Here is an 18552-nt window from a genome sequence, read left to right as displayed (position 1 = left end):
TTGTGTATTTATACATGTCAATAATACCCCCCCCCCCTTAATCTCCTTTTCTAAAGAGAGAATAAGTTCAGTTCCTCTAATCTTTCCTCATAGCTGAGCTCCTCCATGCCTCTATCAGTTTGGTTGCCCTTCTCTGCACTTTCTCCAGTTCCCCAATATCCTCTTTATGAAATGGTGCCCAAAACTGAACTGCACATTCCAGATGAGATCTTACTAATGATCTGTACAGGAGCAAAATGATCTCTCTCTCTCTCTCTGGAGTCCATACCTCTCTTAATACAAGAAAGGATTTTGCTTGCTTTGGAAACTGCACATTGTCATTTCACAATATTATTAAGCTTATGATCTACCAGAACACCCAGATCCTTCACCATGGATTCCCCCAGCAGTACTCCCCCTAAATGATGCATGCATATTTTTATCCCTCCCAAGTGTATAACTTTACATTTATCCACATTAAACCTAATTTGCCACATAGCTGCCCGATTAACCACTTTGCGACTGGATACCATACTTATACGGCGTCAGGTTGGCTCTCCTGTGCGAATCGCCGTATATGTACGGCGGCTCCTTTAAGAGCTGCATAGCTGCACGGCGGGGGACCCGATGCACGTTGCCGGCGATGCCCAACCCCCTGCCGGCCACTCGCAATCGTGGGCACGAGAGCCAGAATGGGGATTTGTGTGTGTAAACACACAATGGATAGGGGAGGAGAGACAGATTGCATGTTCCTACTAAGTAGGAGGGGATGGCTCCTCCTCTAGTCAGTCCCATCCCCTCATAGTTAGAAACACACCTAGGGAACATCCTTAACCCCTTGATCGCCCAGTAGTGGTAACCTCTTCTCTGCCAGTGACAGTTACACAGTAATCCGTCCATTTTTATAGCACTGATCGCTGTATAAATGTCAATGGTCCCAAAAAATAATTATATATATATATATATATATATATATATATATATATATATATATATATATATATATATATATATAAAAATAAAATAAAAATGCCATAAATCTATTCCCTATTTTGTAGACGCTATAACTTTTGCACAAACCAATCAATTTATGCTTATTGCGATTTTATTTTACCAAACACATGTAGAAAAATACATGTTGGCCTACACTGATGAAGAAATTAGTTTATTTTAATTGTTTTGGATATTTATTATAGCAAAGATCTAAAAATCCTTTTTTTTTTTAATTGTCGATCTTTTTTTGTTTATAGCAAAAAAAATAACCACAGAGATGAGCAAATACCACCAAAAGAAAGCTCTATTTGTGGGGAAAAAAGGTGTTTGGGTACAACATGGCACGACCGTGCAAATTTTTAGTTAAAGTGACGCAGTGTCATATCACAAAAAATGGCCTGGCCAATTAGGGAGCAAATCCTTCTGGGGCTGAAGTGGTTAAACAGTGCATTGAGGTTGGAGACATCCTGTAAGTAATGTTATTCCACTGCAAAGCTATATGTAATTAAAGTGGCCCTTAAGTTTTTTTTACCTAAATGCATTTTATGCATTAAAAGGTAAAAAATCTTATGTGTAACAGAATCCCTGGCTCCTTTTCAAACTTACCTGAGCCAACTCCCAATCCAGCACTGTGCATGAGAGCCGAGGCTCTCCCAACTCTGTCCCTCCTCTCTGGGCAAAGTGATAGCAGCAGGAGCCTTTGCTGCTGTCAACCAAATGCTGTGACAAAGAGCAGGGAGGCAGGTTCAAATAGATGCAGACAGGGTGGCTTGGGAGCGAGCCCGCACGAGCGCTCCCATAGGAAACGGCATTCTATGGGGGTACGTACCAAAGAGGAGGAGCCAGGAGCACCATCATGGGACCCCAGAAGAAGAGGATCGAGACTGCTCTGTGCAAAACCAAAGCAAATAAGTATGACATGTTTATTTTATTAGAAAAAGCTTTAATATCACCTTAAGCTTGCCAGAAAGCAGAAAATAATATATCAGTTTTGGGTGGGGGGTTGACGTTTAATATTTGCTTTTGGTTAGGCACACAAAGTCATCATCTAAGTCCACAGCTGCATGTGGTTATTTTTCAAACAACAAGCCAAAAGAGTTTTACTACAGAGTTCTATACAACATAGACCCCATACGGTAACCCGCTGTTTAGTCAGGCAGCCAAGAATAACAAGGCATTATGCTATTTTCTTGAGAAACACATAACATGAGCTGACAAGAACAAGCAACATGTGCACTTACAACAACTTTCACTGATGTACTGCACATTGTTTATGACAGTGCAATGACCTTATGTCCATGGCAGCCACCCAACATTTTGGTTACGATAATATTCTGCTCACTGTGCCACCGAGGTGTCCAATTCTTTACGCGTTTGTCACAAGTTTAGACTGTTAACCATGAAACATAGATGGTGTATGTGACATGCTGTACACACCTGGTTTCTTTTAGGCCTTCTTTTTGGATGACTTCCAAGATCTGTTTTGCAGTCATTGGTGAATTTGGATGTTTTTCTAAAGCCTGAAGGATAAAAAGGAAATTACGGTTAATAACTGAAATTCTTATCATAAAGGTTGAACAGCCCAATACTTCAGCCAATGTACAAGCATTTAAAGCAATGGTCTAATTCGGCAATACAACATTGAATTATAAAAGTAGGCAACTGTAGATGCCAAAATGTACATCTATCAATCTTTAAAGAGTATTACTGGAGCACCAAAGCCCAAGGAGCACCAACTTTCTGTATTTGAGGTTGGAGCTCTGACAAGCTGCCAATAGATCATGGAAGCTCAACCTGTGGCACTCCAGCTGTTGTGGAACTACAAGTCCCATGAGACATTGCAAGGCTGACAAGCATGACTCCCAGAGGCAGAGGCATGATGGGACTTGTAGTTTGGCAACAGCTGGAGAGCCGCAGGTTGAGCACCCATGCAATAGAGAGTTTCTGTTGTGTACTGGCATACAGAGCTCCAACCTAAGAGATCCTGGTTGGTATTTGCATTTTGGAATATAGGTCTATCACGGTGTCTAGAAGTAAAAAAAAAAAAAAAAAAAACAACATTAGTATATTTACCAAACAGGTAAAGGTTTTATTGCATTTGTACAAATAAGCCAAAAATCAACAGTTGCACATATCCTTGTAGGACAAATGTTGGGGTTTACAGAGTAGCTCAGCTTACAAAAAAAAGGGGAAGGGGAATAACATATAGGCACTCACATTAGCCCACATCCGAAATAGTAGTTCAAGAAAGGAGATTGTACTACACTAGGTAGTGACATGGCGGACTTTCAAAGGCAATCACAGGGACATTTTTGGTTATAAAAAATAGATTTAATTACAAAAATACAGATGTACAAATACATTTCAATAAAATATGTTGAGAAAAATACATAGATACATATTCTTAAGCAATATATTCGTCTCGCCGACGCGTTTCGCCTTACGGCTTCTTCAGGACGAGTTTTGAGATTTTATGATAAGAAGGTATTGCTACTTGCATACGTCAATTGGGTTGATGGCCATCCACATCCATCAAGGATCATTGGAATCACAGGTAAAGAGGTACCAAGTGATGAGTTGGTAAGCCCAATGGGAGGAGGAAAGAAAATCTCCTAATGATGTAAGGGGACCACAGCGATAATAAATTGCAGGTTCTGAAAGTAAGAACAGAAGAGCAAAACCGGGACCAACAAGGCAAAGGGCAGGTGGGGGGAGCCTGGAGGAAAAACAGATTCCGACACAAGGCAGCCACACTGCACTGTCCAGCAAAGGACAGACCGGAGGGTTAAAAGCCTTGCAGCCTTAGAGGTGTAGTGTGTCCCGGGGGGGTAGCAGCCTTGATTGACAGCCTTCCAACCGTCACATACAGCACGTCACGAGTTGCCAAAAGAAGCCGAACGTCGGTGCGGCTCTATACGGCGCCTGCGCACCGATGTTCGGCTACTTTCGGCAACTCGTAACGCGCTGTATACGACGGTCGGAAGGCTGTCAATCAAATAGGAACGCCCAGTCTCGCACAGACCATACCCGGAAGCGGTGGAGAACATCTATCTCTAAAACGGTAAGTACTGCATTGATTTAAAAAAAAAAACACCCGATTGTGCTTCCCGTAATTAGCCTCAATCTAATGTTAAAAATTAGTTTTTCGGTGAACCACCGCTTTAAACACATTATTTTGTGCACATGGCATTATGGGCAATTGGACACAGCGGGAGCCAAGCAACAGGTCTGGCCAATTGTTCACGGGAAAGACAGCCATTTGCCTGTGTATACTTTATATATTTATTTTTATCTCAGCAAAGTGGAGTTACCCTTTAACCACTTACAGACCGACCGCCCACTGTTAATATACGTTGCTAATTTGATGTTAAATACCGTTGTTATGGCATAACCCAGGTATTTTTTTCAATGGCGGGCAGTCCACTTTAAGATAAAAGTGGTCTCGGTGGCGGATTCGTAGCAAAATCACCTTCATAGGCGTCAGGAGAGGTTCCCCCCCTCCCGCCGCGTCCTGGTCGTCTCTGCAGCTTACCGGAGCCATCGGTAACGGCAGAGACGATCCGATGCTTTTCCCTGATGGGCAGGAAGTTGAGTGAGGAAATAATAGTGTCAAACATCACTTCCACCCAACGGCCTTAAAAATAAAAATTTTTTTATTGAGAAATAAAAATTTAAAGCGCCCCGTCCCTCCGTGGAGAAACGGCCGTATACGTACGCAAGTCGCGCCCACATACGTAAACAGTGTAAACACCAAGTATAAAAAATAGGCTTTGCGCGGTTAAGGCAAATGGCATATATTGTTTTCATCTATCTGTGTACTATTAATTGCACTTTCTGGAAAGTTTCTTCATTCATATAAATGATTTGTTGCCATATTTTGAAGGCGTTCCTTTGTATCTGCTAGACACAAAGCAGAGCAAAGTGGAGTTACCCTTTAAGGCAAATGGCAAATATTGTTTTCATTTATCTTTGTTCTATTTATTCTGTAAAGTTTCTTAATTTATAAAAACTATTTGTTTTTTAACCACTAGCCACCCAGTGGCCGACTATTTACAGCCGCAAGGTGGCTCTAATCTGCCGGGAATCCGTCTATATACAGCCTCCGGCCGCACGCCACTGGGGGGCGCGTGCGCTCCCGCCGCGTCACACAGGTGTCGATGCGCGTGCCTGCCGGCCGCGATGTCCGCCAAGCACCTGCGATCAGCAGTCACAGAGCCAGGGACTTGGATCTCTGTGTGTAAACACAGAGATCCACGTCCTGTTAGGGAGAGGAGACCGATGGTGTGTCCCTTGTACATAGGGACAACCATCGGTCACCTCCCCCAGTCAGTCCCCCCCCCCACAGTAAGAATCACTCCCAGGGTACACATTTAACCCCTTTATCGCCCCCTTAGTGTTAACCCCTTCCCTGCCAGTCACATTTATACAGTAATCAGTGCATATTTATAGCACTGTTCGCTGTATGAATGTGAATGGTCCCAAAAATGTGTGAAGTGTCTGATGTGTCCGCCGTAATTTCGCAGTCGTGACAAAAATCGCAGATCACCGCCATTACTAGTAGAAAAAAAATAAAATTAAAAAAAGTAATAATTCTATCCCCTATTTTGTAGGCGTTATAACGTTTGCGCAAACCAATTACTATACGCTTATTGCGATTTTTTTTACCAAAAATGTGTATAAGAATACGTATCGGACTAAACTGAAAAAAAAATGGGATATTTATTATAGCAAAAAGTAAAAAATAGTGTTTTTTTCAAAATTGTCGCTCTATTTTTGTTTATAGCGCAAAAAATAAAAACCGCACAGGTGATCAACTACAACCAAAAGAAAGCTCTATTTGTGGGGAAAAAAAGAACGTAAATTTTGTTTGGGAGCCACGTCGCACGACCGCACAATTGTCATTCAAAGTGTGACAGTGCCGAAAGCTGAAATTTCGCCTGGACAGGAAGGGGGTATATGTGTCCAGTAATCAAGTGGTTAAAGCATTCCTTTTTATCTGCTAGTGGCTGCTACTGTCACTTCTGAAAAATTACAAAATAATTCAAAGCATAAAGGGCTTTAACGAGTTCAGACTTTGTGAACTCACTTGCCAGCTAATATTTATTTTAATTTAATCCACACATTTCTACAGCAGCCAGACACCAGAAAGGCCAATTTTGGATAAAAGCCAGTTAACCTAACAATGTGATTTTACAGAAGCATGTCTCAATCGCAGCCGCACAGACGCATTACATTCTATAACAAATTTTGTAAGAAAGAAGCCAATTAACGTGATTTTAGATTATGGAGAGGAACTTACATAAATATGTAAAGATTATATGATCTCCAAGTAGATGAGGTCCTCTTTGGAATGGAGTCCTAGATTTCCAGGGCTACAGTGCTTATTTCTAAGCCACCATACTTCCATAATATGTAACAACGCCAATAACCGCTTTTTAAACTTTATTAATTATTCTAAGACAATGTTTGGTATACTTCAATAACTAGCTATTGCCAATTTTTAATAATTGGCCACATAGACTATCTGGCTTCTGATATGGCTACTGGATATAAACCTTTCTTGTATTATGGCGTTGGTGTGTAAACATAAATGGAGAAATTAGGAAGTGCTGGTTACATTTTCAAGCTATAATTTTCCAGCTCAGGTTGGTAGAAAATGACTCCGAACCCCCAAACATTATATATGTTTTTTTAGCAGACACCCTAGGTAATAAAGTGGCGGTCATTGCAACTTTTTTTTTTTTCCAAAACACTGTTTCATGAACAAAACAGTAAAGTTAGCCCAATTTTTTTGCATAATGTGAAAGATGATGTTATGCCGAGTAAATAGATACCCAACATGTCACGCTTTAAAATTGCGTACACTCATGGAATCATGCCAAACTTCAGTACTTAAAAAATCTCCATAGGCGACGCTTGAATTTTTTATACAGGTTGATAGACTGGAGTTACAGAGGAGGTCTAGTGCTAGAATTGTTGCACACGCTCCAACGCACGCGGCGATACCTCACATGTGTGGTTTGAACGGCGTTTACATATGTGCCCGAGACTTACGTGTGTGTTTGCTTCTCAGAGCGAACTAATGGGGACAGGGGCGTTTTCATTCTTTTTTTTTTTTTTTTACATTTTTATCTTTTTTTGATCACTTTTATTCCTATTACAATTAATGTAAACATCCCCTGTAATAGGAATCTATTGTGACAGGTCCTCTTTATGGAGAGATGCAGGGTCAATAAGACCCCACATCTCTCCTTCAGGCTGGAAAGCATGAGATTGGGGATGTCCCCTCCTGTCGCCTAGAAGAACGTCCAAACGGCGGAAATGCCGCTATGATCATTCTTATGGTGCACAGAATCGGTGGCTGCAAATAATGATATCTGAATGATGCCTGTAGCTTCAGGCATCATTCAGATATCTCCCCTGAAATTCCAGGACGTCATATGACGTCCAGCGGTAGGGAAGTGGTTAATTAGGTAATTGCCAAGTGCAACCGTAATATATACATTATTATAATTATACAGGATTTATATCATTCTAAGGGCCCTTTCACACGGGGCGGATCAGTAATGATCCGCATCCGTGTGTCCGTAAGCTCAGCGGGGATCGCTTCGTATATCCCTGCTGAGCCGGCGGCTGACAGGGCGGTCCCCGCACACTGTGCAGGGACCGCCCTGTCGTTTCTCCGCTCTCCCCTATGGGGGGGATCGGATGAACACGGACCGTGTGTCCGTGTTCATCCGATCCGCAGACGGAAGAAAAAATAGGGTTTTCTTCCGTCCGCAAAATCGGATCTTTGCGGAGGCGGGTGATTATAGGTGTCAGCGTATGTTTATCCGCTGACACCCGCAATCACATAGGGACCAATGTATGTCCCTTTTTCATCCGCAAACGGATGGATGAAAAAGCGGACATACGGTCCGCACGTCTGAAAGGGCCCTAATGGTTTGTGCAGCGCTTTACAACATGAGGGCATACATGACTCCATTGGTTACCAAGTGTGGTTGTAAACCCTCACATATACCCAGTGAAGTAAGTGATACCTTCCTTATGTGATACACAGAGATGAAAAAAAATCTCCTGTGTAACTTATACCATTTACAGTCGTCTTTTCCCCTATAGCCATTCAAAATGCAGAATTTACACAGGATATCTCAGCTCTGAAAAGCAGGGGGGGCGGGGGGGGAGCTTACATCAATGAGGAGAGCTCTGAGAGCTGATTGGAGGAAAGGGACACACCTCCATTCACACAACACACAGGAAAAGAGCTGAGGCTGGCTGTCTGCTGAAGGTCCCTCCCCTGTCACCTTTTTTCTCTTGGGGTCAGGAAAACTTGTCAGAAGAAGGGACTCATTCTGAACGAGCCAGCAGATAAAAAAAAAGGGATTTTTAATAACAGCTTACCTGTAAAATCCTTTTCTTGTAGTACATCACGGGACACAGAGCGGCATAGTAATAACTATGTGGGTTATAGAGCCTACCTTCAGGTGATGGACACTGGAAATCAAAGACAGGAAGTTCCCTCCCTATATAACCCCTCCCACACAGGGAGTACCTCAGTTTTGTAGCAAGCAATACAGGTTCCAATATTCCCAAGAGGGGCGGGAGCTCTGTGTCCCGGGATGTACTACAAGAAAAGGATTTTACAGGTAAGCTGTTATTAAAAATCCCTTTTTCTTTATCGTACATCACGGGACACAGATCGGCATAGTAATAAATATGTGGGATGTCCCATAGCAATGCCAAAAAGAGGGGAGGGAAACCAGTAAAATAATCAAACGTATAGGCGCCCCCGGACGCGGAGATCTAGACTGCAGCCTGCAGAACCGCTTGCCCAAAGGCTATGTCCGTGCGCCCTCTAACCTCCAACTGGTAAAATTTTGAAAACGTGTGGAATGACGACCATGTCGCCGCCCTACAGGCTTGAGCAATGGAGACTTGATGATGCACAGCCCAAGAAGCGCCCACTGCCCTGGTAGAGTGAGCCTTTATTGATACTGGGGGATTCTTCCCCTTCAATCCGTAGGCCTGCAAGATTGTCTGCCGAATCCATCTGGCAATAGTGGCCTTAGACGCTGCCTGGCCCTTCTGGCAGAACAAATAAGACGTCAGTCTTACGGATCTGGGCAGTGGCCCTAAGATAGACCCTGACTGCCCTTACCAAAGAATGTAGTAACCTCTCCTTCCCCGAACACAGATTTGGGAAAAAGGAAGGAAGGAAGGATAAGATCTTGGTTTAAATGAAACCCTGAAACCACCTTCGGGAGGAAGGATGGATGAGGCCGTAACACAACCTTATCCTTGTGGATGACCAAATATGGTTCCCGACAAGAAAGAGCGGCCAACTCTGAAACTCTTCTGGCCGAAGCCATGGCTACCAGGAACACTAGCTTCCTGGATAGTAACACTAAGGGAATCTCCCTCTAAGGTTCAAAAGGCCGTCTCTGTAAGGCCGAGAGGACCAGGTTTAGGTCCCAGGGACACAAGGGGGTTCTGATTGGGGGATTAACCCGCAAGACCCCCTGTAGAAAAGACTTAACCAGAGAGTGGGTAGCTAAAGGTCTCTGAAATAGCACAGACAAAGCTGAAATTTGCCCCTTAATGGTGCCGATTGCTAACTTCATGTCAACACCCAGTTGAAGAAATTCCAGAATCCTTCCAACCAGAAACTTACGGGGGTGCCACCCTTTAGCCTCACACCAGGCTACGTAAGCCCTCCAGACCCTGTAATAGATCAATCTAGACACAGGCTTTCTGGCATTAATCAGAGTGGCGATTACCGGCTTAGCCCTCTTCTGCCTAAGATATAGGATTCAGTCGCCAAGCCGTCAAACTTAGCGAACGTTAGGAAGGGTGGAATATCGGACCCTGAGACAGAAGGTCTGGCCGAAGAGGAAGGGGCCACGGATCCCCTATTGCCATCCTTACGATTAGCGTGAACCACGCTCTTCTGGGCCATGCCGGAGCTATCAGGATTACCGGTTTGTCTTCTACCCAAATCCTGCGAAGGAGCCGGGGTAAGAGACGCACAGGTGGGAAGGCGTAGATCAAGGAGAACTGGTCCCATGGGCACACCAGTGCATCCATCTGGCATGCCAGCGGGTCCCTTGTCCGGGACACAAATCTGTCTATCTTTGCATTGAACCTGGATGCCAAAAGATCTACATCCGTTGTCCCCCACCTGCTGCAAATCTCTCGCAATACCTGAGGATGGAGACACCACACCCCTGGAGAGATCTGTTGGCGGCTGAGGTAATCCGCCTGCCAATTCTCGACCCCGGGGATAAATATTGCCGAAATGCAGGGCACATGCGTTTCTGCCCATGTGAGGATCTGATCGACCTACCTCTGGGCTGACCGATTTCTTGTGCCCCCTTGATGGCTTATGTATGCCACGGCCGTGGTCTTGTCCGATTGAACTCTGACTGGACACCCTCCTAGCTCTGCTGTCCAAGCACTCAGAGTCAGCCGGATTGCCCGGATCTCCAATTGGTTGATGGGCAGAGAGCCCTCTGACACTGACCACCTTTCCTGCTGGGCTAGGTTCCCCATCACTGCTCCCCAGCCTGTCAGGCTGGCGTCCGTCGTTACTATCTTCCAAACGACCGGGCTGAAGACTCTTCCTTTCTGGAGATTTTGGGGGGTCATCCACCAACAAAGACTCTGCCGGACTAGAGGCGAGAGAGACATGGGGTAGTCCAATGCTTGAGGTTTCTTGTTCCAAGCCGTGAGGATGGCTGCCTGCAGTTTCCTTGTATGGAACTGTGCGTAGGGTACTGCCTCGAACGTGGCTACCATCTTCCCCAAAAGCCGCATACAGAGGCGAATGGATGGTCTCCCTTTGCTTAGGACCAACCGAATCAACTCCCTTATAGCGTTTATCTTTGGTTGTGGTAGAAGGATCTTTCGGCTCTCGGTATCGAACAACATGCCGAGATACTCCAACTGCCTTGTTGGCTGTAAGGCTGACTTGCCCTTGTTTATGACCCAGCCGAGAGACTGGAGATACTGAAGCGTTATGCGCACCGCTCTCCTTAAACCGAGGGCTGAGTGATCTATTAATAAGAGATCGTCCAGATAAGCTAACACAGAGATCCCCTGAGTTCTTAAGTTGGCCAATACAGGTCCAGGGTCTCCTGTTACCTGGAGCCTGACCCTGCGGTTTATTCCCCCCACATGATCGACCGGGCGGCCGTCGATACTGGCGAGACGTTGAAGTCCCTGGGGTTGGCGAGGGAGAGCGTTTAAATGTGGGGCCCCGAACCCTCTTTTTTACCGGCAACAAGGTACTCTTTCCACTTGAGATCTTTTGGATATACTTATCCAGATCCTTACCAAACAACCTTTCGCCATGAAAGGGAAACCCTGCTAGGAGTTTCTTGCAGGGTGTCTCGGCTGACCAATTTTTTTAACCACAAGAGCCTCCGCATATGAACTAATGCTAGCGAGAGCCGAGAAGCCTGTTGGATGGAATCCTTGATGGCATCCACAGCAAAGCATAGGGCTCTTGGGAGGTCAGACAAATCCTGAGCCTGTTGGGCCGGAATATTCCTTAGAACCTGTCTTGTCTTTTAAAGCCTGGCAGACCCCTATAGCTGCAATAGCTGGCTGGATCACTGCCCCCGCCGTGGTAAAGGCTGCCTTTAGCAAAGTTTCCAACCGATTGTCCGCTGTGTCCTTAAACATTTGGACATTCTCCACAGGGCAGGTAAGGCTTTTATTAACGCATTATCTACTGCGGGGACCGTCCACTTCTTAGTGAAGCTCTCTTCCATCGGATAGAGCACCGTAAACCTCTTAGGAGGGACATAAAGCCTATCCGGGCGACCGCAATCCTGATACATCAGATTCTCTAACAGGGGATGGATCGGAAAAACTGACCCCGATTGTGGAGCCTTTAAGGATCCCAAGGAAGAGACTGCGCTCACTGCCGGTACAGGCCGGGGTAGCTTAAAAGCTGAACGCATCATATCCGTTAAGGACTGGACCCAAAGCCTCTCAGCTTGCGTGGCTGAGAAAGGTTCTTCTAGAGTTGAATCTTCCAACACTGCCTCTAGATCCTCACCTTCCTGGCCCTCCTCATCAGAGGAGTACTCATCCCTCTTTACAGATTGAACTCCGGGAGAGGGGGACCTACCCTGTTTCTTCACCGGCAGAGCAGCTGCAATTAATGCCGTCAACCTTTGTTCTAGCCCCCCCAAGGGTAGAAGCCAATGCCTCCTCTGTAACATAAACAGGGGGCGCCTGGGCTGGCGCGGCTGTAGCCCCCAGTGACCCTAATGGCTCAACCTGAGGACCAAACTCTGGTGTCTAGGGGAACAATGGCGCCATAGAGGTCTGGCTGAGATCCTTCAAGCCCGAGGGGGAGCCTCTCTGCTTTTTAGAATTTTTTGCGGTCTTAGCCGTCCCTGACCCCTTGGTAGTCATGCACTTAAATTCAAGGACTGCTACAGGGACACCTACTGGGTTGGTTACTGTTGCTGGAGCTACAAAGACTGATGCGGATACAACCTGCCGAGGAACAATGTGTTTGGGGTTAAGGAGAGTCTTCACTATTGGAGAGCTGCTCCCTGCTGAGTCCACGCCAGTCACCTGCTCACAAAGTAACTATAGGAGATACCGCTCTCCTGTGTCCCATCTGCAAACAAAAAACCTTCCAGTTTTAAACCTGAGGCTGTTTGCTTCTGGGCGGGCGTCCAAAGACATCCCGCCCTCCTGCCTCGCGCGCCCACGCCACTACACCATAGGAGCGCACACGCGCGTTATACCGGCCCACGTGCTATACGCGCACACCGACGCGCACCCCAGGCTGATGGAGGCTAGCAGGAAGAGAGGGGAGCAAAGCTCCAGGCGGGACACTAAGCAGGACTCAGCAACACTCAACCCAGGCTGAAAGAAGAAAAACATTACAGGTACATAGTTTTACTCACATTCAACCTAACAGCATGTGTAGGCATCAGCCGGGGGGATATCAATATGGGTAAATTAGCAGCCATCCTGTCTACTCTAGACATAGTGGTTAACATTGCCCATGCATAGCAGCATAATACAGGCCACCCATAGACCCCCGAAAAAATTTAAGGACCTACTGTCAGACCAAGTCCCGTAGGTACCTCCACTTACCTCTCCACGCTGCAGGGTGTTGCTTAAGCAAGAGGCCCAATCTTCACCCCTCACCGTGGGTATTGTCAAAGACCTTCAGGGACCGGGGTCCATGCACAGGAACACCACTCCCCTGGACCTATATAGCACCCTGGCAGCAGAAAACTTTTAGCCGTGGAAAAGACCAAAAGTACTGGGGCCCAGAGTCTAGCTCTCAAAGAGAAGCATTATAGGCCAAACCTCGTTCTTCTATCTGAGGCCCGGGTACCGTCCACTTTGGCTATGAAGCACTTTGAACGGATACGGACTCTTTGCTCCAGTCCCCAGGGGGACTCCATAAGCAAGAGCTTTCACAAACGTGACCAACACCTAAGACACTGGCGAAAAAACGGAGGTACTCCCTGTGTGGGAGGGGTTATATAGGGAGGGAACTTCATGTCTTTGATTGCCAGTGTCCATCACCTGAAGGTAGGCTCTATAACCCACATAGTTATTACTATGCCGCTCTGTGTCCCGTGATGTACTACAAGAAAAGGATTTTTCAGGTAAGCTGTTATTAAAAATCCAATTTTTGCGACATAGCATGTTACAGGGGTGTTAACCCCTCCCTATGTTATCCAAAAAACTTAAAAATAGCTACACTTAAAAAATGTACCTGTTCCGACTTACAAACAAATCCGACTTAAGAACAAACCAACAGTCCCTATCTTTTTTGCAACCCGGGGACTGCCTGTATATAGTCCAGGCTTCATCCTTCACAGCGGGCTTCCCTCTTAATTGTATTTCAGGTTCTGGGTTCCATAGGAATGGACCACGGTCTTGGACCTGTATAGCACCCTGTGGCTGAGTACAGCCATTGCACAAAACGCTGAGGTGCGCTCTTTTGGATCATCTAGTGCCTGAAGCAACACTGAACCAGATGCGCTGCTTGCGGCATTAGAGGACAGTGAATCAGTTGATTTAACAATCCAAAGATAAAATAATAAACTAGGTAAGCTTAGAGTGGTTTCTTTATAAAAGGGAAAACATCCATCACCTTAGGCCACTATGAAAAAACTGAGGACTCCAAGTGGAGTAGAGTTATAGGGGAGGCACCCTAGACGCATGTCCTCAAAAGCTTTGAAGGAATGAGCCTATAACCCAAGATCTATGAATACTCAGCCTGTGTCCTAGTATGTACAATCAAGATAAATAGACCATTTTCGTTTTTTATTTTATAAGGCAAATAAAAAATTATTAGCCCCAGTTAGCAGATTGTCTATACTGCACAAGATCATCAATCAAATTCAAGCTTCAGATTACAAATGGTGGAACATTAGGATTTCTATTCAGGCATGCCACTCACAAGTAACCTTTTTATAGTTAAAGTGGCTGTAAAGGAAGAAGGTTTTTCTACCTTAATGTATTCTCTGCATGCTGTGCAGCTCCCTCCCCCAGCCTTTTATTTACCTGAGCCTGATCTCGATCCAGTGCTGCGCACAAGAACAGTGTCTCTCTCCTCACTAAACTAGGCAGCAGCCATTGGCTCCCGATGATGTCAATCACAGACTGCGAGGAGAGAGTGGGGGGGCACGGCAGAGTGGCACTGTAAGTCTATGGATACGCACAGTGCAGCTCGAGATCAAGTCAGCTCAAGTGCCCCATAGGAAGCTGCTCGCTATGGGGCACCTGGCTGAGGGTAGGAGCGCCGGCAAGGGGAACACCACAGAATAGGAGGATCAGGGCTGCTCTGTGCAAATAAATTGCACAGAGAAGGCAAGTATGACAAAAAATAGGTTTACAATTACTTTAATGTTTTTCTTGTACAGATCAAATAGGGTAATATTTACTCATATGATCAACTGTATAATACTGCAAATGTGTTATTGTTTCACAATGCATTAAGAAACACCACAGAAAGGTGAAAAAGCAATATAAATATAAATCTGTGAAGATAGTTATCCAGTATAATTATGTTACAGTAAAATTACTTTTTCTAGTCAACTGCTATGGTAAACATATAGAAAATATACAATTCAGTGCTAATCTCTGTATATTTAGAAGAAGCAGAAAGGTCATGTTTCATCTCTTATTCTATAGGGCAAAATTTTGTAAGCGGGTACTCAGATGTCCCATCTATAAAATAATGTGTGGAATGATTGTCAACAGTATTCCTGGGAATAAACAAATCAAGACATACATGCCTTTACACTTAGTATCGCTTCACTAGATATAGTTATCCCCTATGATAGTGTCCTACAGACATACAACTGAGCTTTCCAAACAAATAGCCAAAACACACAGCACTAAACATTTGCAAGCTATGCGGTCCATGGCATATCCAGGTCACCGTCATCTCTTCTTTGTAAAATAATCCCATTATCCTCTAGCTAAAATATGCTTCACTAAAAAATAAATATATTTTCACTTACAGGTAGAGGGATAGATAAATAGAGATATTTAGATATAGAGGTAGGAACAGCATTGCATTACATTCAGTGGAAAACAGGGAAGACATCCAGGGTCTTTTAGACCCTGGATGTCTCATTAAAGAGAACCTGTCACAAAAAAATCATCACATACACCCAAGCACATAAAATCCCCCCCCAAAAAATGTTTGAGACTTCCCCACGCCCACATATACGCATGCATGAAAACACCAATTGCGATACACATTTTACATATCGCTGCGCATGTCGGAGTAAGAGCAATATTTCTAGCAACAGACCTCCTACGTAACACTAAACTGATGACCCATGGGGGGGGGGGGGGTATGTAATCTTTAGGCCTAAAATAATTTTTTTAAGCATGTTGCAAAAAAAAAAAAAAAAAAGAAAAAAAAGAATGCAAAACCGGCTCTGGCAGCAAAAGGGTCAAAATAAGTATTCTTTTACACCAGGGTTTGAAAAATTTGCATGGAATCTAGGAGCCAGCTAAAAAAAGTTAGGAGCCAGAAAACGCACCCCGTCCCGACGAGCTTGCGCGCAGAAGCGAACACATAGGTGAGCAGCGCCCGCATATGTAAACGGTGTTCAAACCACACATGTGAGGTATCGCCGCGATTGGTAGAGCGAGAGCAATAATTCTAGCCCAGACCTTCTCTGTAACTCAAAACATGCAACCTGTAGATTTTTTTAAAATGCCTATGAAGGGTAAAAGTTTGTCTGCATTCCATGAGCGGACGCAATTTTGAAGCGCGACATGTTGGGTATGAATTTACTCGGCGTAACATTATCTTTCATGATATTAAAAAAAATGGGGATAACTTTACTGTTGTCTTATTTTTTAATAAAAAAAAAAGTGTAATTTTTTCCCAAAAAAAGTGCGCTTGTAAGACCGCTGCGCAAATACGGCGTGACTTTCAACGATCACCAACGATCGCCATTTTATTCTCTATGGTGTTAGGATAAAAAATATATATAAATGTTTGGGGGTTCTAATTAGAGGGAAGAAGATGGCAGTGAAAAATTACATTAGAATTGCTGTTTAACTTGTAATGCTTAACTTTTAATACCAACGGCCACCACCAGATGGCGCCAGCTCACAAGCCAAGTCGCCAGGACACTATTTCTAGTCGCCATGGCGACCTGGTGACCGGGATTTGTCGAGCCCTGTTTTACACAATGGAGCTCTGCATAATAATGTGCTGTGGACCCTGTGAGGCACAGGGATGTTTTTGCAAAAGTCACTGAAGGTTAACTAACCCTTTAAACTGAGTGGTTCTGTTATTTTCTAAAACAGGTTTCAGGTACACAAATTTAAACATTTTTATAGGCAACGCAAAAAAAAAAAAAAAGAAAAGAAGGGGGTGATTGAATTCAAGCTTTAGGGGACCTTCTGCAATTTAAATAATATCACAGCATCCAAGAAATTAATTATAACACAAGTTTTATTTTTGCTTTAGCCACAGGGCAGCAGATGCTACCTCCTGAATTAGAAATGTAAAAAAAAAAAAGTGGGAAGAGAAAATATTAAATTAACAGTCACAAGCGGGTAGCAAATTAACAACATTTATGCCGCTACTGGAGGAGTGGACGCCAGAGGCAAAGCCAGAAGCTATAATACAATGAGATATTAATAAAGAGATTAATAAAAAGGAAGATATCATTTGAATACAAATTATTTGGACATTATTTTTGCCATTTTATATTTAAAAAGATTTGAAAATAGTTTTTTTTTGGACAGAGGGGAAGACAACAGTAGGAAACAAGTATATATGAGTTAAAAGTTTTTTTTCTGAAAAGGCACCCGAGGCTCTTTATGATAAAAAGGTAAACTATCAGCGTAACACTTTATTAAGCCAGAGAGGTGGAATTGAATTGCATACCTAAAAATGTATTATAACAGCTACAATACATTTTCTGAGATCTTACTGTAGAGGGGCTTGCAACGTTCTGGAAAGAAAAAGAAAATCATTTCAGTAGGAGAATAACGACACACAAAGGAGTCACCATCCTACTTATCTGCCATTTCAGTGAAGATACAGAGCAGCTTTGAGTCTTCCTAAAGATGAGGAGCTGCTTGGCTTTCTTGGCACAACCTTGTTCCATACCCTAACACCCATTATTTCAGTAGAATTGTGAGATTGGAACTACAACATGCTGAATATATCGTGTATATATCAAAATAACAAAATAATTATTCATTGCATTTTTTTATTTATTTTTTTAGAGACTTTATGGTCTTTCCAACATTACAAAGAATGCAACAAGAAATTTAAGAGTGCAATCAGGGTGGCTAATACAGAACACAGAAGGCACATAGCGAAGGAGAGTAAAAAAAGATCCCAAGAAATTCCCAATAAGTATATAAAATAGTAAGAAAAGAAGGTCAGATCATATTCGTCCCATAAAAAAATGATGAAGGGAATCTGGTTACTAAGAATGGAGAGATGGTGAAGGTATTGAATTTATTCTTCTCGCCAGCCTTCACAAGGGAAACGGGAGGCTTCAGTAACCAAAACGGCAAAGTTTATCCTCATAAAATTTGAAATAGACTTGAAAAACTTAACATTATTAAGTCACCAAGACCAAACGGCTTGCACCCGAGGGTCCTTAAGGAACTCAGTCAAGTAATTGCCAGACCATTGTTCCTAATTTTTACAAACAGTCTACTGACTGGAATGGTACCAGCTGATTGGAGAAAAGTCAATGTAGCACCAATATTTAAAAAAGGGCCAAGATACATCCCTGGGAATTACAGACCAGTTAGCCTACAAGATTTTAGTAGTGAAAACTGTATCATTAGCAGGAATCGGCATGGATTCATGAAGAATCGTTCTTGCCAAACCAATCTATTAAACTTCTATGAGGAGGTGAGCTGCCATTTAGGTAAAGGAAGGCCCGTAGACGTGGGGTATCTGGATTTTGCAAAGGATTTTTATACAGTTTCCCATAAATGCTTACTGTACAAAGGAAGGTCTGTCGCATTGGACCATAGGGTCAGTACATGGATTAAAACAGGGCTCGACAAATCCTGGTCGCCAGGTCGCCATGGTGACTA

General features: G+C 43.9%; 1 protein-coding gene across 1 annotated transcript in view; it reads right to left on the bottom strand.

Moving 5' to 3' along the window:
- The window catches only part of ASXL3 (ASXL transcriptional regulator 3), a 187741-nt gene that overhangs the window by 133130 nt on the left and 36059 nt on the right, over positions 1-18552 (bottom strand). The window contains exons 2-3 of the mRNA XM_040354131.1: positions 2410-2492; positions 140-142 (exon numbers count right to left, since the gene is read on the bottom strand). Of these exons, the coding sequence (XP_040210065.1) occupies positions 140-142; positions 2410-2492 (86 nt within the window). The remainder of the gene's footprint in view (positions 1-139; positions 143-2409; positions 2493-18552) is intronic.

This window comes from Rana temporaria, chromosome 5 (genome assembly GCF_905171775.1).
Source record: "Rana temporaria chromosome 5, aRanTem1.1, whole genome shotgun sequence".
Taxonomy (NCBI): domain Eukaryota; kingdom Metazoa; phylum Chordata; class Amphibia; order Anura; family Ranidae; genus Rana; species Rana temporaria.
Note: the sequence above shows the minus strand (reverse complement) of the source record. Positions and strands in the feature narration are given on the sequence as shown.